This window comes from Canis aureus, chromosome 30 (assembly GCF_053574225.1).
Source record: "Canis aureus isolate CA01 chromosome 30, VMU_Caureus_v.1.0, whole genome shotgun sequence".
NCBI lineage: Eukaryota > Metazoa > Chordata > Mammalia > Carnivora > Canidae > Canis > Canis aureus.
Window position 1 is genome coordinate 25,877,979 of NC_135640.1, and position 26,138 is coordinate 25,904,116.

The 26,138-nt window shown below is 39.4% G+C and overlaps 1 protein-coding gene across 2 annotated transcripts; it reads right to left on the bottom strand.

The window, feature by feature from the left end:
- Positions 1-2,625: 2,625 nt before the first annotated feature.
- On the bottom strand, positions 2,626-23,464 carry MRPL39 (mitochondrial ribosomal protein L39). 2 transcript variants are annotated; one of them, XM_077878871.1, is made up of 10 exons: positions 23,305-23,464; positions 22,296-22,502; positions 19,757-19,896; positions 17,221-17,320; positions 16,173-16,240; positions 13,698-13,810; positions 10,960-11,025; positions 9,918-10,071; positions 5,993-6,040; positions 2,626-2,729 (listed from the first exon to the last, which is right to left on the bottom strand). In XM_077878871.1, exons 1-10 carry the CDS (start codon positions 23,366-23,368, stop codon positions 2,682-2,684), a joined length of 1,008 nt encoding a protein of 335 aa, XP_077734997.1. In that variant the 5' UTR covers positions 23,369-23,464; the 3' UTR covers positions 2,626-2,681. The 2 variants fall into 2 exon arrangements, with proteins under 2 accessions (XP_077734997.1, XP_077734996.1); XM_077878870.1 differs by lacking the exon at positions 23,305-23,464 and adding an exon at positions 22,758-22,898.
- Between the last annotated feature and the right edge of the window lie 2,674 nt (positions 23,465-26,138).

A 26,138-nucleotide genomic window follows, 5' to 3' on the forward strand; every position in this document is an offset into this window, starting at 1 on the left:
TAAGATCCATAAAGTGGGAGGGTCACCAGAGTAGATATTGAAGCAGTGCTAGGTACCCAAAAAGCAGGACAAATTCCACTCACACGGGGATTAAATCATTTTTCGTATTTTCCTGTATGCTCCAAATAGTTCATACTAAAAAAAAAAAAAAAAAAAAAAAAAAATCAAAATACAAATCCACCAAGGGTATGGAAGAGGAAAGCAGCAGCAAATTTCCAGGAATTTCCAAAAGACGTGACTAATATAACAGTAGAGGATGTCACCACTTAGAATATTAAGTGGAGGGAGCCCATCACAAGAGAGAACCAACCTGCCCAGATGGGCTTGGAGAAACTCAAGAGGTGTAGAAAACAGAAGAGGAGCTTAAAAGAAAGAGATTAAAAGTCTATACAAACCAGTTGACCTTGACCCCACATCTTCTATCTCCAAAAACGGAAGGATATGGATTCTGGTCTTTCCTCCCAGGTAAACTATTGGAGGGATCTCATGAAATAAGTGGAATAAGCTCTCTGCTCTGAGAAGAATGAGAGCAGTCAGTATAGAAATCTGTCACCAAGACACAAGATCTTTTCTTTCTAGCATTTAGAAAATCCCCATCGTAATAGCCAATGTCGGTGACACAAGTTCAATTAAAAAGATTAGGATATAAAAGCCAAAAAAAGGGGGGGGCGGGGGATACAGAAGACCAATATGGAAGATCCAAAATCCAACTAAACACTATTAAACAGAGAAAGGGAATAAAATATTTAGAAAGAAAAATCTTCCTAAACTCAAGAGATGTTAAAATTAAAAGTACCACCTGGGCAGCCTGGGTGGTTCAGCGGTTTAGCGCTGCTAGGGCCCAGGGTGTGATCCTGGGGAACCGGGATAGAGTCCCACGTCGCACTCCCTGCGTGGAGCCTGCTTATCACTCTGCCTGTGTCTCTGCCTCTGTGTCTCTCATGAATAAATAAAATCTTAAAAAAAAAAATTTGAAAGGACCGAGAATAATTAAAAACCTAGATACAGATAAAAATTTTACCACTTTATAACACCAAGAACATTAATATCCTAAAAGTATCCAGCATGTATGCATGTGGGTGTATGGCAGGGGAGGTGGTATGAAAGAAGGCAGAGTTGCAGAGAATAGTTTATATGAAAAAGGAACAAAATCAGATGGGTATCAGTCTTTCAGTCTTTTTCATTAGCAACATCAGATGCCAAGAAGATCCTTGAGTTGCTTTCAAAGTCTTTTTTTTTTTTTTTTTTTGCTTTCAAAGTCTTGACAGAAAACTATTTTTCAATCTACAATTCTCTACCTAGCCAGGTGATCCAATGTAAGTTGCCAAACAAAGCTACTTTAGACATGCAAAGGCTCACCTCTTAAGACAGTTTTTCTCAAGATGTAATTTACTATGGACTCCAGCACACTGAAGAAGTTAATAAAGGAACAGGAAGATATGGTCTCTAAAAGTAGATTCCACCCAGGGAAGAAATAAAATCTTCAGAAGAAACCTGTGCACTAAGGCCAGGAATAAATTTCTGAACAAAACAGAGAACATAAAGACTGCTAACTCTGGGAAACGAACTAGGGGTGGTAGAAGGGGAGGAGGGTGGGGGGTGGGAGTGAATGGGTGACGGGCACTGGGTGTTATTCTGTATGTTAGTAAATTGAACACCAATAAAATAAATAAATAAATAAATAAATTAAAAAAAAAAAAAAAAAAAAAAAGACTGATAATCAAGACTTGTCCCAGGCACGGGGAAGCAGGCACTCTTGACTGCTGTAGGGACAGCCACGTGGCAAAATCTTTTGGAAGCTAAGATCGGATAGTACCTGCCAAAAATTCTGTCAGAAATCTATTCCTACAAAGTATTTATACATGAGATGGTGCAGAGCAGTACATGAGAGCATGTGAGTGTAGTTACCTGGATCCAAATTCCAGATTTGCTACTGGCCAGTTCTATGGTCTGTCAGTTTCCTCACTTACAAAATGGAAATGCCTTCTCAACACATTGTGAGGATTAAATAAGAGATTCCATGTGAAAGGCTTAGCATCATGGCCAGTATATAGGAAATACTAAATTAACTTTGTAAATCCTCAGCTAATCTATCCACAAAACACTTGCCATTGTACACAAGGATGTTTATTGTGCCATTGTTTAAAATAGCAAAAGTGCAAACTAGTATGATTATTTATGCTTTTAAAAGATTCCATTTGTATTTGTACATATATGTTTATAGATAAAAAAGGATTGAAAGAGAAAACATGTCAAAGTGTTACATCTGCGGAGTCAGATGGCACAGGGTTGTTTCTGCATAAAATTTTTTATCGTGAACAGCCTATGTAGTTTTAACCTTTAAAGAAAGTAAAATGTAAAAAAATAATAAACATCCATATAAATCAAATGGAGAAAAATGACAGTTAATCTTTTTTTAAAAAAAAGATTTATTTGAGTGAGAACCCAAGTGGGGGGAGGAGTAGAGGGAGAAAAAGAATCCCAAGCAGACTCCATGCCAAGCACAGAGCCTGACACAGGGCTCCATGTGAGATCATGACCTGAGCTGAAACCAAGAGTAGGACGCCCAACCCACTGAGACCCTCTGGTGTACCAACAGTTAATAGTTATAAGCAAACACAAATATTTCATAGAAAACTTTTATTTTAATTTACTATACATATTTAAATTTTAGGAAGTCACTAGGTCGATGCACTTTCCTCTGTAGGTTTAGTTTGATCTTCAGTTACCTGTAAATACACAAATACTTTATTTTTCTAATAATAACCACTTTTAGTTTTACCTTTCACCCACCATTTTAAATCATTCACAGTCCCTCTCCTATAATGATATAATGACCGTTGGTCTTTCTCCTTCATTAGTAATTATTATAGAAATTTAAGCAGAAAAAGAAGAAAACTTACAAGGCCAGGTTCCCAATATATCAAGTAAAGTACAATTTCATTAACAATATAATCTGAGGCATGTTTAGGCTTCTCCAGCTTGTAATTTTATTTTTCAATTACAAAATGAAATCATTCATGTGAGAAAAATACCAGCAATGCTATAACACAGTATTTTAAACCAAGAGATTTTCTTGGAAGGTATAATTCTATTTTAAATACAGTGTATCACAGGTTTAGTAGAAATACGTATGTCCATATTTCTATTCTGTGTCACTCAAACACATCAAACAGCTAAACTTAGTCCTCACCATCCCAATATCCACCCTACCTCCAGCATTATCTTTCTCAGTGAAGGGCTCTACCCAGCTGTCCACACCTGCCATTAGAGAATCTGTGGTTCTCTTACATGCATAATCAATCAACAGTCCTAATTCTACCCAAGTGGCTCCCACTGTGGCACCTGAACTTCAGGAACTCATCACCTTCTATCCCTCTAACAGGACTGCTGGCTTAAGTCACAGCTTTCTTCCACACTGCCTCAGAGTAAGCTTTTAAACATGAATAGCTGACCAATAGGTCACTTCCTTTTTCAAATTCTCCAGTTACCTCTAATCACTTCCAGGAGGGGAATGCAAATTCCATATTATGGAAGACAAGCTCCTCATATGCTATCTCCAACAGACTTTCTTTTTTTAATAAATTTTTTATTGGCGTTCAATTTGCCTCTCCAACAGACTTATTTTGTTGGACCCATCACCCACCCTACATATGAATGTATATTCAGGTTCATCTTAAATTCACCACGCTCTCCATTCCTCCATGCCTCTGGCAAGCAGCTTCCTCTGAGATAATGCCCAACCCACCCCCAGCAAATTATCTGCCAGGCCCACTTTTAGTCATCCTTTAAAGCTAGCATAAGCAACACCAATCCCTGGGAACCTCCTTTAACCAACCCATCAGCTTGGTATGGGTCCTTTTCTGTATGCTAGAACTCCACATGTACACCCAACTGTGGACTTGTAAGTCCAGTTATCCAGTAAAGTAACTTCTCTGAGGCTAGTAAGTAGGTTTTGTTCATTTCTGTATCTACAGCTCCTGCCACATAACAGACACTTGGTATGTCTATGTTAGTTGAATTAATGAACCATATCTTTAACCTATTCCCTTTAAACAAGCAAATGGAAAGAAGGAAGCTGAACCAGAATAAATGTTGCAAAAACAGCTACTCACTGATTCTTATTAGATACTCTGGGTTACTTCCTCTACTATTTTTCTACATTATATACTCATTTCTTCTCTAGTTTCTTAATCTAAAATGATCATTATGATGAAGGGGATTAAGAGCACACTTATTGTGATGAGCACTGAGAAATGAATAGCTTTAATGAATCATTATATTGTACACCTGAAACTAACAGCACTGTGTTAATACCTGAATAATGTATAAATTAAAAATAAATAATAAAATGATCATGTGACCAAAGAGACAAAATTATTCTACCCATTCAAAAATATTTTCTCTTCATGAGAAAATTAGATGTAATCTCTACACAAGAATATTATGACTATGTGCCTCAACAATAAATTCTGTCTGTAAAATTATTAATAAAGACTAGGTTTGTACATCATCATAAAAAAATAATTGCGTAGCCCATATACCAAAGGTTGGGCTCAAAATTTGGCATGACATATATATATATAACAAGCCCTGAATGGGTTAACAGACTGACTGTAAATGTACCAGCAAAAACAATTAGAAAACCACATGAGGAGGTAGATAACAAGTGGAAATTTTAAGAATGGATGTTTGTTCAGAGATTACTCTGCTAAACATGAAATGTTCAATGAAGATCGTAAGACTTGGATGAGGTACTGAAGAATAAGTAGGATGTATTCTATTATAGACAGGAAGAGAAATGGAAACAGATCCAGACAGAAAAACTGTCATGAATAAACAAACTTGAAAAGAAGTCTGAGTTAACAATACTAATATCATATATTTGAAAGTTACTAAGAGTAGATTTTAAAAGTTCTCACCACATACACACAGAATATGTAACTCTGTGAGGTGATGGGAATGCTAACTCACCTTATTGTGGTAACTAGTTTGCAATACATACATACCTTGAATGATTACAGCATACATCTTAAACTTAGACAACGCTATATGGAAGTTATATCTCAGTAAAGCTGGGGAAAAAATAAAGTGAGAAGAAGAAGAAAGAAGAAAGAAGAAAGAAAGAAGGAGAAGGAGAAGGAGAAGGAGAAGGAGAAGGAGAAGAAGAAGAAGAAGAAGAAGAAGAAGAAAGAAGAAAGAAGGAAAGAAGGAAGGAAGGAAGGAAGGAAGGAAGGAAGGAAGGAAGGAAGGAAGGAAGGAAAGAGGGAGGGAGGGAGGGAGAGAGGAGGGAGGGAGGGAGGGAGGGAGGAAAAGTTTGATGTGTGTTTATAAGCTTGACTGGAGTGGAAAATTAGGGTAACTACGAAGGGTTCATGAGGCCAGATTACACAGAATAGCTATCAAATAATGTAAGTAAAGGATGAGCACTTAGTGCATGAAAGAGTAAATAGGGACAGAATAGCCAAAAAATATAATCATTCGTACTTGTGAAATCTAAATGCTAATGACACAGAATGAACTAAAAACACAAGTACTCAAATACTGTTTTTCAGGACATTTGCACATTGAATATGACAATCAATAGTCAACGCAGCTTTAAAATACATCTGAAAAATCTTAATCTTTAAATAAATGCTCATTAAGCTTACAAAAAAATTATCAAAGACCTAATTAACCCACTGGACCCACTAAGAACTATCACCTCTATAGAGCAGTATTCTTATTCTTCTTCAAGTTCTACAATATCATTTCCACGATAGTAACAAACAAAAACAGGAGAATTGCCAAGTTACAACCATTCTCTTGCCAAGATTCTACTGGAGTCAACAACTATAACACTGCTATAACACTGCTTTAGCTATTAAGACAACTAATTACTTTTTTCTTTCATTTTCTTTTCTTCTCTTTTTTATTTGTTGTTGTGTTGTTGCTTAATTCCAATAAAAATTTCTTCATGAACAGTACTTGTTAGCTGTCAAAAAACACTTACCATTTTCCGAGATCTTTCCAATAGTTTATGCCATATAGTAAAATGTGCCTTGAAAAGAAAAGATTCACTATGAATTAAATAGAGCAATAAACTAAAATAAAAGGAACTGAGTCTTACATAGGTTTTAAACAAAAACATAAGAAGTCATCAGGAGGTACTAATGAGGCTAAATGGTTACAGAAGTAGAGAGTAGGGGGAAAAGGTACTTTACAGGATAGCTGCTTCATTTAGCATGTAAGGAAAAAAAAAAAGTAAGTACTAAAAACGCCATTCCTCCTCTTTTATCCCTCCTCATCATTACCATAACAGACAGCACTCCTTCTAATGGGAAGCAAAACTCTGCCCCACTTTCCCATGGGCTGCAAGTCTTTCCGTAAATAGCCATTTTCAACAAACTAGAGGTCATTTTTCAATCTCTAGCAATCACAAGGAGAGGTTCATCAAGAACCAACAGTGACCGACAGTGACATCTTCATGCTGAAACGGCAGTTCTACAGGATTTAGCAAATTAACCCAAAGAACAAGAAAAACTAGTGAAGACAATAATAAGATTATAGAACCAATTTATTTAATCCTTAACAATTTTATATAGAAGGGGAGTCTCAGAAGGCATAGATGAAAACTATGCAAAATGCATAAGGATCACACCAATTTTACTAAGTCATTTAAAGGTGATACTGAGGGAGACACCTACGTGGCTCAATAGTTGAGTATCTGCCTTCAGCTCAGGGCATGATCCCTGGACCAGGGATTGAATCCTGCGCAGGGAGCCTGCTTCTCCCTCTGCCTGTGTCTCTGCCTCTCTCTCTGTGTCTCTTATGAATAAATAAATAAAACCTTAAACATAAATAAATAAATAAATAATAATAAATAAATAAATAAATAAATAAATAAATAAATAAATAAATAAATAAATAAATAAATAAAATAAAGGTGATACTGAAGGATATGTGTGGGCCAGTGACATCACACTGAATAACCTGGTAAAATCCAGGATAAAAGGTAAAATTACTATATGCATGTATAAATCCTTCTGGAGAAAAGATCAGCATCGCATGTTTAAAAAGAAAATGATGGACAGCTGGTGCAGACCCTACAATGTGGCTGATGGAGAAAGTGGTATGAGAGGTCAGAGAGGCAGGCAAGGGCCAGATAACGTAGGGTTTTGTGAGACAAGGTACAGGGTTGGTATTTTTATAAGAAGCCCCTGGAATGTTCTGGGCAAAGGGATTACATGATCTGATTTGTGATGAAAAAGGTTATTTGGCTACTAAGTAGAAAATGTGCTTCGGTGGGGGCAGAAGTGAAGGGATGAAGAATAAGAGCAGTTTGGAAAGGGTAGTGGTAGTAGATGAGACACTACACAACTGAGGGACTTGGCATGTTTTAGAATTAAAAAGATTTGCTGATGGATGTCATGGGGCATGGATGGGAGGGAAACAGAATCAAGGATTACCTCATATCTAAGTAGATGATGGTGTCATCTACTGAGATGCAGAAAGCTAGGAAAAGAAACAGATATGTGGAAAAAATCAAACATGTAAAGGACAAAAGCTAAAAAGTACAAAACGCTGATGAAGGATTTAAATAAAAGATACACTATATTCATAGACAAGAAGATACAATTTAGTAAAGATGTCAATTCTCTGGGATGCCTGGGTGGCTCAGCGGTTGGGCATCTGCCTTCAGCTCAGGGCATGATCCCCAGTCCAGGGATTGAGTCCCACACTGGACTCCCTGCAAGGAGCCTGCTTTTCCTGTCTATGTCTCTGCCTCTTTCTCTGTATCTCTCATGAATAAATAAGTAAAATTAAAAAATAAATAAATAAAAAGATGTCAATTATCTCCAAATTGATATAAAGGCTTAATACAATTCCTATCAAAATCCCAATAAGACTTGTCAATACAAAAATGATTATCCTAAAATTACATAAAAGGGCAAAAAATCTAAAATAGTTTAAACAATTTTCATAAATAATAACAACATAGGATGAATTATTCTACTTGATTTCAAGAACTGTTTATAGCTACAATAATCAAGACTGTGATAGTGGCAGAAGGACAGACACACAGATCAATGGAACAGAATAGAGAACCCAGAAGTAGAACCATACAAATATACCCAACTGATTTTTAACAAGGGTGCAAAAGTAATTTAATGGAGGAAGGACAGCCTTTTTAACAAATGATGTTGGAGCAATTTGACATGTATAGACAAGAAAAATGAACTACAACCTAAATCTCACACCTTATACAAAATTTAGCACAAAATGAACCACAGACTTAAATATAAAACTATAAAACTTTTAGAGGGAAAGTAAGAGAAGAGAATCTTTGGTATCTAGGTCCAAGCAAAGAAATCTTTGAAGTAACACCAAAAACATAATCCATAATCAGAAAAAATGATAAACTAGTCTTCATCAAAATTAAAAACTTCTGTTCCACTAAAAACTTCTGATCTTTTGTTAAGAGGATAAAAAGACAAACTACTGATAGAAAATATACGCAATAGATATTTAACAAAAGACTAGTATCCAGAATATACTGGGAAAAAATTCAAAATTCAACAGTAAAAAAGCAAACAATCCAATTAGAACATAAGCAAAAAACATCAACAGACTTTTCACCAAAAAAGATACACAGATGGCAAATAAACACATGAAAAGATGTTCAACACAATTAGCCAACAGGAAAATGCAAATTAAAATGACAGTGAGAAATCACTATAAACCTATCATAGTGGCTAAAATAAAAAATAGTGACAATGTCAAAAGCTGGCAATGATCAAAAAACTGATTACTAACACATTACTGGTGGGAACAGTAAAATGGTACAGTCACTCTGGAACACAGTTTGATGAGTTTCCTAAAAAAACTAAGTATGTGCCTACCGTTTGACCCAGCAATTGTACTCCTGGGCATTTATCCCAGAGAAATTAAAACATATATTCAAAAAAACCTGTACACAAATGCTCACAGCAGCTTTATCCATAATAGCTAAAAACTAGAAACAACCTAAATATCCTTTAAACAGTTGAATGGTTAAACAAACCACAGTAGATCCATATCACGGAAGACTGCTCAGCAATAAAAAAGAAACAACTATTGATACACAGAACTTCAATGAATCCTCAGAGAATTACACTGAGTGAAAAAAAGTCAATCCCAAAGATTATATAATGTATGATCCCATTCATGATATTCCTGAAATGAAAATTTGTAGAAGAGACTAACAGTTGGCAGGGGTTAAGGAGGTGGGGGTAGGGCAGAGGAGAGTGAGTGTGGCTACAAAAGGCAATCAGGAGAAAGCCCTGTGAAGAGATTGTACTGCATCCTCACTGTGTCAATGTCCATACTCTGGTTGTGAAACTGTACTACACTTTTGCAAGATGTTATCACTAAGGAAACTAGGTAAAGGTACTTGGGATCTCTATATTATTTCTTATAACTGCATGTGAACCCACACAGATTTTTAATTATCTCAAAATCCAAAGTTGAATTAAAAAAAAAAAAAGCATTAACAAGGGGTGGGAACAATATGGAAAATAACAGACTCTGGATCATGAATAGATCAGAAAAATTAGGGAGGAAGAGCCTGCCACACCTAAGTCCACAAGGCATTCCAGAAGATCCTACCAATATGCACTCCAATAATCCTCAGTGCACCCTCCTCCCTTATACTAATTTGAAAAATTAAAATTACTATCTCAGTTTGATTCAAGTTTTTCAACTAATATTTCTTTTGTTGAATGATCTATTTATATTCCAGGGAAAATTGTTTTTATCATAAACCTGAATTTACAAAGTATTAATGTCACACAACTTAATGAAAATCATAATGTATGTCCTTCAAATTGGTAGAAAATCAAGATCAGAATCACACCCACCCTCAAACTGGACAACCTGAAACTTTAAGCTTTACTTACTCTTAAGTGTACAGGTAAAGACAGACCCTGGAATCTTCGTACAAGATTCAACTGGTTGGCTTGAAGATTATGAACTGCTGATACTTCATACTGGAAACAAATACTAGTTCTTGGAATGAGAGGACCCTCACTCACATCAATGAAGTCACCAAATCTAATTTGATATTAAAAACAAACAAACGAAACTTCAAAATCAAACCATTTATAGTAGTTTGGAAAAAATCTATTCATTCTCTTTGGGAAAATGTCCCTAAATCAAGAGCATTCCATGAGGAATGTTCAATTCAGTCTCTATTGCTCCTGATACAACAATCTCACACGAGGAGCTAAAACTATGAAAATTAATGTCAAGTGACCTTGTTCTTTATTAGCACTGATATAACTTTAGAGATTTTTAAGAATACTGAACATATGCTATCAAGTGAATCCAATGTCTAAAACTTATCTACAACCTCATATATAAACTCATTGCATAGAGTTTAGAACTCACTGTATACAACAGATTGTCCAAAGAGCAGCTTTGTAGAAGAAAAATATTAACTGAGTCAAGAAAACATGAGGCTGAGAAAACAGAGGCCACGAAGTCACTTCTGCATATGCATTGTCCTACCTCCCTCATCCCTGTATCAGAAAGCACATTCCTAGTTTACTTACTTACATGTAACAGAGTAGTAATTAACTAGTCAGTATTCATATTTGTACATAGACATGAATCACGTTCAATTCGTAACAATGAATATTTTGCCCAGTTTCAAAATTAACTTTTAAAAATCACATTTTTAAAGGATGTTTTCAACTCTCAAAATGCGGAAATAAAAATAACAATAAAATGAGGAACAGAAACTACAACTGCTCCTGAAGATAATTTAAATCTCCCAGGTACCACCATACCAAAACAATGAACAAAGCAGCAGAAATTAACGTATTAAGAATAACAAACTAAGGTACAAATTTATCTTTTTCAGTCATACACTACATTCAGGTAACAATAAAACTAAACCTTCCTATAAATTAGCATGACAGCCAATGTATTTTTACTTACCTGTGTAGCTTAACTATTCTCTCAGGGTTCTGAGATGCCTTCTCTTCTATGAAATCCATTTTGTACCTAAAAAGCAGCAAAGGAAAAAAAAAAAAACTTTTACTTCTAAATATATATACACACACACACATACACACACACACACACACAAAGGTCTTTAAGTAACCCTCCTCCCTTTCTCTTCCTCTTTAGCCGTAGTTTTTGAAAGGGTTTACACTTGGAGCCTCCCTTCCTTGAGTCTGGCCACAGCCTCACGACTGCACCAAACTGTTGCCCCCAAAGCCACAGGAACTTCCCTGGTTTGAATAGAATGGACACCTTTCTGTTCTCATTTCCACTGCTCACCTCCACCTCTCCAAATGCTCTTTTCCACCAGCTTCCATGACACTCCCTGCTTGTTATTTTAACTCTCTGGCCACTTTTCCCCTTCTCCACCCTCCAGGGGACCTGTCCTACAGCCTCTTTTCACAAAGCATCCTCCCTGGGCTGGCTCCTGAATGTGTGCAGCTTTAATTACCACTTCTGCATTCCTCTCTTCCACAGTTCAGCTTCTAATCCACATCCCTCTCTGAGCTCTGAACTAGAGATCTAAGACCCTCCTGGACATCCACTATGATGTTCCAGAAGCATCTTATATTCTGCAATTCTCTTTTTTTTTTTTAATTTTATTTATTCATGTATGAGAGACATGGAGAGAGAGGCAGAGACATATGCAGAGGGAGAGCAGGCTCCCTGCGGGAAGCCTGATGTGGGACTCGATCTCAGGACCTTGAGATCACAACCTGAGCTAAAGGCAGACGTTCAAACACTGAGGCACCCAGGCATCCCTTATACTCTGCAATTCTCAAACAGAATAAAAACTTACTCCTTTTCCCACCAAACGTATTCTTATTCCTGAATTCCCTAACTTAGTAAATGACACTGTCAACCTCAGAGATTTCCTGCTTCTCCTGTCACATCCCCTCCATCTAATTCATTGCCAAGTCATGTCAATTCTACTGCCTAAACATCTGTCAAATCTACCCAATCCTGTCACTACAGCTAATAGCAGAGGCGGAACTGCAAAGCCCAGGTTAAATCAAAACTTTACCATTAACTACTAAGAGCTTTGTCTCTCTCTACCCCAGAACTAAATGAATACTACGTGTGTGTATGGAAGGTTGGGAAGCATTAGTTCACACAAAAACATCCACTTACTGCCATACCCCTTTGCCAAAGCCCCCCATACATTATTAAGAGAGCCAATTCCCTTGAATACTTGTCCCTTTTGCCCTACCTCTAAGAGACGTAACTGTCCCCTGAGAGCCAAAGCCACTGAAGGCTCCCCCTATAGCAGAAAAGCTCAATCACTGATCTATCTTCAACCATCCAAAATTCTCTGTCCCCTCAAACTTGCCCCCAGACCATCCCTACCTCGTTCCATACATTCAACTAACTTTTCAAAGTCCTCCAAGCCCCTCCTAAACTTTGGAAGCGAAGTGGAGGGAATGGGAAATCTCCTTGAATGAACATCTATAGTACACTACGGTAGCTATGGACCACTTAAATATAATTAGTCCTAAATGAAATATGCCTCAAGAGTAAAACACATCAGATTCTGAAGATTTGTATGAAAAAGAGAATATAAAATATCATCAATTTTGTAATACCACATGTTGAAATAACATTTTAGATATAGTTTAAACAAAACATATTATTAAAATGTTATAACTTCACCTTTTCTTTTGACTTTTTTAATGTAGCTACTAGAAAATTCAGTTATATAGATGGCTCACATTATATCTCTATTAGACAGCATGACCCTAGAATGGTAGCACAGAAGTGTCTTGACATGTTCTGATAATCAAAGGAATATTCTTATAGAATCAATGGTAGTTTGGTTCTACAGAACTGTCTGCAGTCTAGTTCAGTTTAAATAGTAAGTACATCCCTACTGCTTTTAAGTCTGGTTCCAGGATATGTGAAATATTATAAACTAATCCTATGAGAACTTACATCTCAATTTATAAATACTTAAAGAAATTCCAACCCATAACATTGAACAATTTGCAGGGGCATATTCTGTCTTGAGAATCTAGTATCTATGTTACGTTTTTCACAATGCAGATTTCCCTAATTAGTTGTAATTTCAATTAGATTAATGTTAAAATATAGTTTATGTTGTTACAATTAGTAGAAGGTAAATTGGAAGTTTTCTGAGTGGAAAAGGGAATTGAAGACCCAGGGAGGATTTAAAATGTTGGCAAAGAAAATCCACCAGGTGGGTAATTCTGGTACAGAAGACTAAGACCGGCTCTATGAATGTTTTACTTGGGCAGTTAGCTCCCTCCAGACAACTGGCATTCTCTGTCTCACCCTTGTCATTTAAAGAGCAGGAGGATGAGAAGGAAAGGCTGCCAAATGAAAAAAAAAGAATACAGTTCCATGCATTCTATCACTTCATGATGGGAGGAAAAGGGGAAACACACTGTGATGTTGCTACAAAGTGAAGGACTGGCCAAAGAAACAGAGAAATAAGATAAAGTGAGAAAATTACTGAAGGTGGGGGGGAGGGGTTTTTTCCGTGAAATAAATAATGAGATGAATCACAGTAAATAGGCTGGTACAGAAAAAGAGATCTTAGAGCTGAAAATAAAGTGTCTTATATACATTAAACATAAAGATTCTTAAGAACTATTTTCTTCATCACATATAATTTTGGGAGGTTTAATCTCACTTCCAAAGAAGCCAACACTTACTTGTTGTGCTGAAATATTTCTAATGCCACTTTTGCTTCCACTTCCAGAGTTTCAAATGGAAGATCTTTATAAATTAAAGCACGAGCATCTTTTGTGAGGGAACGTAGGTTCTCCTTCAAAATGAAAGTATTAACTTTTTGTAACAACGTGAAAGCATTTCTCCATAGCAGATAAGATAAAACTGTAAGCTAAATATTATAAACCTAACTAAAAGAAAAAGCAAAAGCAAATTTGTTAGGAAAGAAAGTTATTAATTTATAATAATTAAATGTTTGGACCATAAAATGTAGGGTTAGCAATTTATCCCAATCTATAAACTATGAAACTTGTAATTTACTTGTAATTAAGGTCCCAGTCTATATTAATAGTTATTAAAGATAATCCTACAAAGAAATCTTAAACATTTTAAATTATACCTCATAAATGTTTATTAAAACAATGACGCAACTGGAAATACTAATAAAAGTACAAACATTTGTTTACATTGTAAACTACGCTTTTTTAAATGCACAGGAAAAAAATTATTGTCATTCAGAAAGTTTCAGCAGGAAATGTAATGTCATCATTGGCCCTGCCCAAAATACAGCATATATCTAATATTAAAAATTCTCATTTAATGAAAAGTCACTTTTATGCAATTAAAATGATTGATTAATACACATTAACAATATTTATGAGACTTTTAATAAAAACTGTAATTAAGTTTTCATATTATAAATCATTACTAATACAGAAAAGACCAAGCACTGTTACGCAAGTAATTTTTGTAAGAAAATTCCTTCCATAAACTTCCTATTAGACTTTTTTGCATGAAATGACTCTTCTCCATTCTTAATGGCACAATTTGTAATAAATTCACATTCATAATTTTATACAACTGTTACTTGAATATAACTCTCTACCACTTTTTCTAAATGGTCCACCTAACCCCATGGTGCCTGCAATTAGCTAGTATGTTTTTTTTTTTTTTTTAAGTTTTATATTTAAAAAAAGGATAAGGAAGCAGCAAGTTTCATAGATAATGAGAACCAAATCTTCATCTTATTAGTTTTTACTTAACTCCCCCAATAAAGTGAGAATCCTTTCTTAAATTTGAGGGCATATCTGAAAAAGAAATTAAACTGACACAAGTTCAGAGATCAGGAAGAAAGAGTTCGGTCTCTTCCCCGCCCTGTGGCCCCCCACCTTTCTTTCTACTCTCTTCCCTTTCTCCTTTTCTCTCTTTGTTCCTTCCTGTTTCTCTCCTTCCTCCTTCATGGTATTAAGCAATTTAAACAGGATTATACTAGAAATAACTTCCAAAGCCAGAATTTAAACCTGGATCTGCATGGACTCCAAAATTTTGCTTTTAGAAACTACAATATTTCACTAAATCTAAAATGTACCACTAAGGAAAAAACACTACCAATTACAAGATGCTAGCTACTGTAAGACACATTTTTTTCAGAGATATTAAAATGTGAAAAAAATATACACTGTACCATTGATAAAATGGTATGGTACACCACCTTTCCTTTTCTGATCTCCAGACTTCTAATTTGTAAGACATATAGTTTTGCTTAAGAATCAGGCATTTGCCTCTTCTCCCCAGTCATAAAGTGAATTTCTAGGCTTAACATCTCAAGGTCATCAACACACCCTCCCTACAGAGCATCTGATTTAGATGGTCCTTGTTAGCCAGGTCCCTGGTGCTACCCAATTCCTAGACCTAGAACACTCATTACACAACCAGACCGTTTACCAAGAGTCTAGTTTGTTGCAATTTGAGTTAGTTTTGTCAAAGTCTGATTCTTAATTCACTCTACTTGTCTACTTGTGTCTTCTCCCTCGTACATAGGGAGATCTCACAGTATGCAACAGGCTAAAATGGTTTAGGGCAGCGGTTTCCAAATTATGCTCTGAGGATCTAAGAAAGTAAGGAGGCTCCAGACCTCCCACCACCACATCAACCAAGGTGGTTCAGCTGCTTCTGTATTTTATATTCCGGGCATCTTGAAAACTACTATCTTAAGAAACAGAATGAACAGTACCAGGAAGAAAGTACTTTAAGCAGGCTATAAAGCTTGCATAGAACTGACCACATTATGAATACCCCCATTCATTTGCCTCTATCTTGAATACACTGAAAAAGCACAACTGGAATAGATAACTATGTAAGTAGTATCTTTTAAATATCCTCAACATGGGGGACCCCTGCGTGGCTCAGTGGTTTAGCGCCTGCCTTCAGCCCAGGGTATGATCCTGGAGTCCCGGGATCAAGTCCCATGTCGGGCTCCCTGCATGGAGGCTGCTTCTCCCTCTGCCTGTGTCTCTGCCTCTCTCTCTCTCTCTGTCTCTCATGAATAAATAAAATCTAAATAAATAAATAAATAAATATCCTCAACATGCAGTATCATTCAACAATACTGACATAGGAATCATTCTAACAAAGAAAGGCACAGATTCTAAAATTAATATTCCAAACACTATACTTACTTTTGTTGGCATCCACTCATCAAGTCTCTTATCCAGAACTACATCATAGCAGAAAGCTCCACAGATTACTGTAAATTCAACCAAAATGAAAGGCAAAATCAAATCTGTCACAGAATTACTAATTGGCAACAATTAAATATTTAGATCATAAAATGAAGGGCTAGCAACCAATCTCTCTCAACTCTACAAATTATAAAACTGTAACCATTTTTCCCAGTTCTTGCCAGAGCTCTACCAACTTTCCCCTTCCCAAAAAACTAACTCACCTTTTGTGAACACAAAATCACTCGTATTTTTTTAAACACTTTTATTTTCTTCCAGAATATTATCACTATAGGTATTTCAAATAATTACTAGGCATAAAAATTCTAGAAGAGTAAGATATTTAATATGTAGATGAATGAATAAATGGACATGAAACGAATTTCTTTTTTAATGTCTTCCAAACATCTTCATTTTTGTTTTGTTCTTAGAATCATTCACTGAGCTTTTTAAATATTTTCGGTGCAAATATTTCTATCTTTTTAAAAAAATTACAAATGTGATCCTACCACACATACTGACCCAAAATCCCAGTTATATCAAAATTACAGAGTGTAAACTCTCCCATCTCCCCCAAATGGTGTCCCTCTCCAGAGTCATGGCCATTTTCTGGTGAAATGGTGCCACCTAAACACAGCTTTCTCCAGAATTCTACTTATACTCTCATTTCCTCCTCCTCCAACTCAATTTAGAAATACACGCTTAAAGTGATAGGAAACAAACCCCAAGACAACGTAATTACATGAAATTCATATTAAAAAAAAAAAAAAACCACATTCTCCTTGAATTCTATTATGTTAATTACTGACCTCCAAAAATTAAATAAGATGACTACGTTACCCACTATAAATGGAATATATGCGACAGTAATTTATATTACATGAAATTAGAAATAAGCTCAGAAAAAAAAAGCTCTATAAAGTATCAAAAATAGATACCAAGCTATTCAAAAATTTCCAAAATATGTGTGTGTGTGTGTGTGTGTGTGTGTGTGTGTGTACATTACCAGGAACTTCTGGAGCTCTGATCAAACTGACCACATATTCATCTTTGAATGCCCTCTCTATCACACAGCCCATCATCATGGCACAAGAACGCCAATAAGCCTAGAAAAATAAAATACACACAAACAAAATACATATTAAGATTCACTAAGGTTTCTTCAATATTAAAATTTAGGTTAACTTTTGACTTAGGAACTATTTCTCTGTTCATCCTCAGCATGTAGTAATATTGAACATCAGACCACAACATTACCTCTATGATGCAAAAAGCACAAAAGAACGAAGCACCAACTTGTGCTGTTGGCAGTTTCTGCACAAGTTATCAGATATTATAATGTTTATCAAGTAACAGATAGTTTTACTATCTGGTAGCAACTTTAACTTTAATCCAGGATAAAGGTATCTCATTAACAAACTTGTGCTAGAGTAAAAAAAAAAATATATATATATATATAGATAGATAGATAGATAGATAGATATAGATAGATAGATAGATAGATAGATAGACAGATATAAACCTGTTTAAACCATATGTAATTGAGAAGGAAAACTCAACTTTCAAGAATTTATGACTCCTACCCTATACCTAACATCACATAGCACATCACTAAAGTTATTCATATTTACAGCAAAGCAACCCATTAACTGGGCTTTTCTTTACTAGCATTTTGATGCATGGACATGCCTAATATGGGTATCCACACAATGACCTTATTGAGTCATAAAGAGAAACATATACCTGCACCATACCTGCCCATCTTATGTCCCATATGGGCACCTGACTTTCATAAGCTCTTTACCACAGCTGAGGACTAAGAGTGGGATCACTTGGCTGTGTGTAGCAGACACTGTTCCAGAATGTTTCTTACAGAACCACATAACATACACGAAAAATAAGTACAAACCCAGGCCTTGAAGACAAGCAGCAAAATGCACTTCCTCATCTATCCTACTTAAATGTTTTTAATGTCTGTTGAACTCAAGTCAGAATGCCTAGATTAAAATCTAGGCTCCAGGGACGCCTGAGTGGCTCAGCAGTTGAGCACCTGCCTTTGGCCCAAGGCATGATCCTGGAGTTCCAGGATCAAGTCCTACATCAGGCTCCCTGCATGGAGCCTGCTTCTCTCTCTGCCTGTGTCTCTGCCTCTCTCTCTGAGTCTCCCACGAATAAATAAATTAAATTAAAAAAAAAAAAAAATCCAGGCTCCACGGTTCCCTAAACTGAAGCTACTGAAACTCTTTTTGTTTCAGTTTATCTATCTGCAAAGTGGGAATAACGATACCTATTTTTATAGGATTTTTATGAAGATTAAATGAGTCAATACCTATAAATCACCCAAGACAGTGCTTGACACATAATCAATACTTGATGTTAGCTATTATTATCCTGTCATTTTCTTAAGGGTTTTGTTACAACCTCTTTGTAATGAATACCTATTGTACGTATGTCAAGGACTAGGTCCAACAAGGGACATGATCCCTGTCTTCACAGAGCCAAGAATCCAATGCATTCAACGGTTCATATTGCAAGGCAATATTAAAATACTGTATCCAGAGATATTAGCCAAGTGTTGTAAGGCCCCAAAGAAAAAAGGGATTCATTCTGGCAAGAAGAAACTGAGAAGATTCCACAGATATTTTAACTGAACTATAAAAGAAAAACAGGATTTTAAGGGAGGAAGAGGGCAGCCCAGCTGGCTCAGCGGTTTAGCGCCGCCTTCAGTCCAAGGCGTGATCCTGGAGTCCCGGAATCGAGTCCCACATCCAGCTCCCTGCATGGAGCCTGCTTCTCCCTCTGCCTGTGTCTCTACCTCTGTGTGTGTGTGTGTCTCATGAATAAATTAAATCTTATAAATAAACAAACAAACAAATAAATAACAAGTAGGAAGAAAATACCCAGAGTTGAAGAAGAGCATTAATAAAAGCCAAGGGGCTAACACAGCCTAAACCATTAGTGATCAAGTCCTCTAATATGGCCAGAACAAAGAGGAAGTGGAAAGAAGCCATGGAAGTGAAGCTCATAAACCAAGCTGGGTCAGATCACACAGGGCCTGGAAAGGCATGGGAAAACCTTTCAGGTCATTCCTGAAAGTTACCGGGTAGGGAAAAAGTGACACAAATAAGGATTGCGTCATTTAATAAAACTCTTACAGTACTCCTCAGGAAGTCTCTAGTATTAAAATACGGGGCGGGGGCAGATGGTTAAAAAGTTACTGAAATAATCCGACAATGGTCAAAGGTTGAATTCAAGCAGTAGAGGTAATGAAATATAGAGTAACCAATAAATGTTAGTGGAATAAAGACATGGATGTAAAAGACAAAGTATATCATCTTCTCAAAGCCAAATACAAAGAAAGGAGGATATTTTGAATTGTGAAAATGCCTAACCAACAAGCAAAACACTGATTATCTAGTACATTACAACATTTGACCTTGGCCGTATCTGCATATTTCAAGCTCCGCAGCAAATAGATTTTAATAAGAAGAAGAAGAAGAAAAAAAAAATTGAGGAAAAAAAGAACATAGGGGCAGAAATACCTTATTCACTTCTCCTGGATCACGATCTTTGAAAGTAAGAAATTCAATTTCACAGGATTTGGTCAAAGGCTTATACATGTCCCAAGGCTGTCCGTCCACAAGAGCCAGGATGGACTTCCTGCAGTACCACTCACTTAAATCTAGGAATTTAGAAGAATAGGTTGAAGGTCTAAATCTAACAAAACCCAAAGTGAAAGATCACATGTTTAAGTGCTACATTAAGAGATAAAACAACAGAAAAGCAAGATTCTGCAATGACCTCCTTCAGGAGAAAAAAGTCTTATATATTATATCTGTAACCAATAATAAATAATACCCAACACAACCAATGTATTAACAAAATTCCCAAAAACACTTACAAAAACCATTAAGGCTAAGTCTAATTTCAAATTAATCTGTCAATTATTAAGGAGTAAAATAATGCTCTAAGAGTTACACTTAAATATTATGAGAACAGCATCATGAATATACTTGGATATATGCACACACAACTTAGGTGAAAAAAAAAAACATATAAACATACATCCATAGTAAATCTGGTCTAAATGGGTTTGGGGTCTTGCTCCTGTTACTTCCCTAACAGGCCTGTTCAAGTTAAATACCATTAATGGCTTTTAATTTTCAGTATGAATTCACATACAAGCCAATCAGCTCTGGTCTGTTCTTTGACCAGAATGCACTCCAACTCCAACCCTGATTAGATATTTTTCAAGTACATAGCTACTCACAGAAGTGGTCAAACTACAGGTACAGGATCTAAGATCCTTACGGAGGGGATCATGTCTCTTTTTGTTCACTCATTAGTACATTCAGAACCTAGCACCACACCTGTAATACAGTAAGCACTCAAAAGTGTAGTGAATGATCAGAGGTATGAATGACAAGCGAATGTCTGCGTAGGAGTCATGCTGAGGGTGGTTCAAAGGCTTCATCTCCACATGTGAAATAGAAGTATAAGAAGTATTAAATAAGGAGTAGGAAATAAGGAGTATAAAACTCCTTAGGGCTTGCACTTTGTTTATCCTCCTCTGTCCAATAAATGTTTACAAACAAGCAAACAACAATCGTTAAGTACCAGAGTAAGGGAAGATCAAGAGTGCAGACTGGCTTAAACTTTTAACTAAAACTGCTAATTACTTAAAAGGAATCATTACTGAGTTTTCCAAGTTTAAACAACGCAGCTACTCATGCATAAGTGAGCATGCTGGTGTATACATCTATTCTGGAAGCTTCCTAAATTTAAATATTACCAGTTCTATCAAAGCATTTGATCAAAAATAATACATAGGGGCACCCGGGTGGCTCAGTGGTTGAGCGACCACCCTCGGCTCAGTTGGTGATCCCGGCGTCCTGGGATCGAGTCCTGCATCAGGCTCCCTACAGGGAGTCTGCTTCTCCCTCTGCCTGTATCTCTGCCTCTCTCTGTGTCTCTCATGAATAAATAAAATCTTTAAAAATAAAAATAATACATAAAGAGAGCCCTCCCTTCCCTTCATTGACACACCAAATCACACAGAGCTTATCTCCTTGAAGAGATGAACACAACACATACTGTTGCCCTAATCACATTCGCCCCGTGCATGCATCCATTTTCACATTTACTACACTCACACATAAGTAGGAACAAAAACATAACACACAGTGAGGTGACTGGTAAGCAGGTAAGATTTAAGTTAGGCCATAAAAAGCGAGAAAGAAAAAGGAGGCCAAAAAAGCTGGTCATCCAAGGCCAGGGCAGTTCCTTGGCCCCAAATTCCTTTGATGAGACCCACATGGTGACTGCTCCCATTACCCCAGAGCGCTGTCTGAAAAGGGTCAAGGGGGGGATCCCTGGGTGGCGCAGCAGTTTGGCGCCTGCCTTTGGCCCAGGGCGCGATCCTGGAGTCCCGGGATCGAGTCCCACGTCGGGCTCCGGTGCATGGGGCCTGCTTCTCCCTCTGCCTGTGTCTCTGCCTCTCTCTCTCTCTCTCTCTCTCTCTCTGTGTGACTATCATAAATAAATTAAAAAAAAAAAAAATTGAAAAAGGTCAAGGGGCAGCCCTAGGTGGCTCAGCAGTTTGGCGCCGCCTTCAGCCCAGGGCGTGATCCTGGAGACCTGGGATCGAGTCCCACATCGGGCTCCCTGCATGGAGCCTGCTTCTCCCTCTGCCTGTGTCTCTGCCTCTCTCTCTCTGTCTCTCATGATGATAGATAGATAGATAGGTAGGTAGGTAGGTAGATAGATAAAACAGAGTAATAACACCTCAGCCTTCTTCCCCTTGAAACAAACATAGCCCCTCAAACCTGGCCAGATTCAAGCAAGTCCCAGGACAACCTGTGCATTACGGTACCACGCTGTCAAGGCCCACAGGACCCTCAAGAGCTAAAGCGACAAGTGAACCGAGAGCACGATGCTCGATACCAGAGAACTTCCGTGAGTTCAGGGAGCAAGAACCTGGCCCCGCCTCCCGCGAGCCCGCTCCTCCGCTCCTCCGCTCCTCCGCACAGCTCACGGGGACGGTCAGGTCTGTATCAGTCTGCATCCCGATGCGCTACTCACGCATAGCACAACTGTAAGGCGTGGAAACGTTTTTGTTCATCACAAAGACGGTGCCAGGGTCCGTTTTCCCAACGTGCTTGACTTCGATCTTCTCAGTCCGAGGAGTTAACGATAACTGCCTGGTTTTCTCTTTATTAAAGAGGTCATTCCGCATTTCTATCAGTTCTGCCGGTGACAGGCGAGACGCTGGGGATGCCGCTATCGATCCTGCGTAAAAGGTGCAAGAAATACACACAAGTGAAAGAACGAATAACACCCCGGGGTTACCCCAGCCCGCACTATCCTCCTCCAAGGACAGGCAGGATGGGAGGCCACAGAAATGTTAGGATGCGGTTTCCCCACCCCCCCACCCCCACCCCCCCAAAAAAACGCGCTCGCAGATGAACCTGAAACCGCTTTCTAATATCGATAATTAAAATATGCCACGAAGGACAGAAACCCGCGGCGGGCCCGGATCCACACCTTTCCTTCAACTTTTGCTCTTTTCGCCCCCGGGCGTGCCCTGCCCGCCAGTTTCCTCTGTCGCGCTCCCGTCGATACTTGACAGGGAGGGGAGGGGGAAGGCAGCAGGAAGCAGAGTCGGGGCGAGTCGCTGCGAAGGTGAGCAAGGCTGTGGCTGTGCAAGGGCCCGGGGGCGCGAGAGCTCCCGACCCGGGGTGCCTCGCCGAAACGTCAGGGTCTGCGGCGAGAAACGCTGAGCTCTACTGTCCAACCCCTCAATCGGGGAGCATCTGGCACAGCCCGCACGAGTGCTCCAAAGGGAAAACCAGGGCACGGCTGCCCCCCCGCCCCCCAGGGGCCCTGAGGTCCTCCCGCCGCCCCGGGAGCCCCCGGGAGCCCCCGCGCCCCCAGGTCTGTAACCTCAGGCCGCGGAGCCGCCCACAGCCGGGACCTAAAGACCCTCCTCCGCCCCCGGCCGTGGGGCCTCCCGGGACCCGCCTCAGGCCCCAGCCGAGCAGACAACCCTTCAAGCCTCGCTTTCCGCGCCCCCCGCACCGCGGAAACTCACTCCAGCCAAGCCCGCCACCGGGGGCGGCCCGCCCGAGGCGCAGCCCCCAGGCCCGCGCGGCCATTGCCGCCTCCGCTGCCGAAGGGACCGCCTCGCGCAGCTCCTCTCCTGCCCTCCTCCCCGGAAACTCGGAGCACGCGCCTCGCGTTCCGTAGGACGGTTTCGTTCCGGTCCCGACGCTCGCGGCCGCGCGCCGCCTGCAGGGGGCGCGTTTGCGCGTCGCTGAGGATCAGTGGCGGGATGGATGGATGGATGGATGGATGGATGGATGGATGGATGGATGGATGGATGGATGGATGGATGGATGGAGGACGAATGCATGCTTGAAAGAGAAAGAAAGAAAGAAAGAAAAGAAAGAAAGAGAAAGAAAGAAAGAAAGAAAGAAAGAAAGAAAGAAAGAAAAGAAAAGAAAAGAAAAGAAAAGAAAAAAGAAAAGAAAGAAAAGAAAAGAAAAGAAAAGAAAAGAAAAGAAAAGAAAAGAAAAGAAAAAGAAAAAGATCAGTGGCGGGAGGTCGCGCCCCCGGAGTTGGGGTACGTTCCGATGAGCGCGGAAGGTGACCCAGAGATGCTGCGCCCCAGGACCACCCGGCCGCCCCCCCCTCCCGGGGGCTCCGCAGGGAAACTACGTGTCCTCTTTGGAGGCGCGGAGTCCGACCCGCGCCTTCACGCTCCTCCCTTCCACGGGTTCGAGCCCAAAGAGCTGGGCGAACCCCTTGCTCCCGGCAAAGAATATTTCTGGGGAGAAAAAGTGGGAGAAAAAAAAAAAAGAAAAACTGGGGAAAGACGACTTGCACTGACTCTTGCTTTCGTGGTTAGCCTGGCCGGTCACGCTGATGACCTCTTCAGTCTGGGGTTTGCAAGTTCTTAGGGTTTTTAGGGGGGCGAGTGGCCTGCGCCACGGTTCTCCATTCATTGGGCCGTTGAAGGGAATTCTGCAAGCCCTGGAGCTCTTTACAAATTAGATCCGCTTGTGCGGTATGCAGGGAAGATAGAGAGCGCGTTCAAGGCATCCTGGGGATGCTGGCAGGCCGGCCTGGAGACCCAGACGGGTACAGCGGGACCAGCCTCGCGAGGGTGCCTGGCTGCGTGCAGGATAGACGTCGGCATCGAGGCAACAGGTGGGGAACGCGGGGTTTGTTGAGGGTATAGAGAGCGTGCAGGCGCAGACCGAGTGTCTGGGAGACTCCGAAAGGAAAAGAGAGAGCCTCGTCCTAGCTTGGGACCTGGGAGTTTTTACTGAGGACGGTGGTGTCCTCTTAGGCATCCAGGAACCGGTTAGAACAAAGATGAGGACTCAGGTCTTACTCCTTCCAGCATCTGGAACATGGGGGGGGGGGGGGGTCTTGATGTCCAGATATCTAGCTCCGGTGGTCTGGAATTCCACGATAGCTTCCTCGCCATTCTCACCTGAATGGAATAGGATAGAACAGAACAGAACAGAACAGGGGCACCTGGGTGGCTCAGTGGTTGAGCATCTGCCTTCGGCTCAGGGCGTGATCCTCGGGTCCTGGGATGCATCCCACATTGAGCTCCCCGCAGGGAGTCGGCTTCTCCCTCCGCCTATGGCTCTGCCTCTCTCTGTGTGTCTCAAATGAATGAATGAATTAATGAATCTTTTAAAAAAAAACAACAATAGAATAGGAATTGCCTAAAGAAATCATTAGCTCCTTGTCCCTTACAAAGACTTAGACTATTTGTGCTATAAGGTATGCATAAAGTGGGGGTGCAGCGCCTAACAATAAAAGCAGGAAAAGGGGGCAGCCCCGGTGGCTCAGCGGTTTAGCGCCGCCTTCAGCCCTAAGGGACCCGGGATCGAGTCCCACACTGGGCTCCCTGCATGGAACTTCTGCCTGTGTCTCTACCTCCCTCTGTGTCTCCCATTAATAAATAAATAAAATCTTTAAAATAAAAAAGCAGGAAAAGGAGCAAAAAGCAGATTTTCATGGAGTCCCTCAGTTTCCCTATCTCACCGGGGTGGAATTTTTGTCACTTATCCCGAGCGCCCAGGGCAGTGCGAGGCACACAGTAGGTTCTCGGTAGATAAGTGTTGAATGACTGACTGCCTTTGCGGGAAGTTCCAGCGCAGTGTCTAATTCCTATGCCATACCAGCACGTTGTTGCTAATGAAGCAAGCATAACCTAGATGACGTCTGATAATGCTGTTTATTCAAAGTTGGCGATTGCTGTGGTTCTACTTGAGCCTAAGTTTACAAATTTAGCAACCATGCCTTCTTCCGTTCCTCTCCGAATTGCAATGTGAACACACCACCACCAAGGGGCGGCAGCAGCTAAGGGACAAATACCAGGCATTGACACCCCGCCGCCCTCCCCACCACCCCGTACCTTCCCTGGGGGAATTGAGTTAATGTGCTCATGAAGTACAGACTTCCTTTTTTTGTATGATAAAATTAATTTCTTTTTATTTCTTTTTTAATTTTTTTTATTGGAGTTCAATTTGCCAACATATAGCATAACACCCAGTGTTCATCCCATCAAGTATAATAAATCAGTCCTGGGGAGGTAATGTACAACATGATGACTGGAACAATACTGTATGGTGTATTTGAAAGTGAAAGCATAAATCCTAAAGTTTTCATCACAAACTCTGCAGTGACAGATGTTGATTTACCGTCGTAATCCTTGTGCAGTATGCATGTATTTCAGGTCTTAATGCCGTACACTTTAAACAGTGCTGTGTGTCAATTAAAAAACTGGAAGAAAAATAAAACACTACCTGCCTCCATACATGTGTCTCCTTGTTCTGAATTTTATATTCACTATTGCTCAGGGAGTGTAACTAACTTCACTTTTAAAATGAGAAATATAAGTAAGTG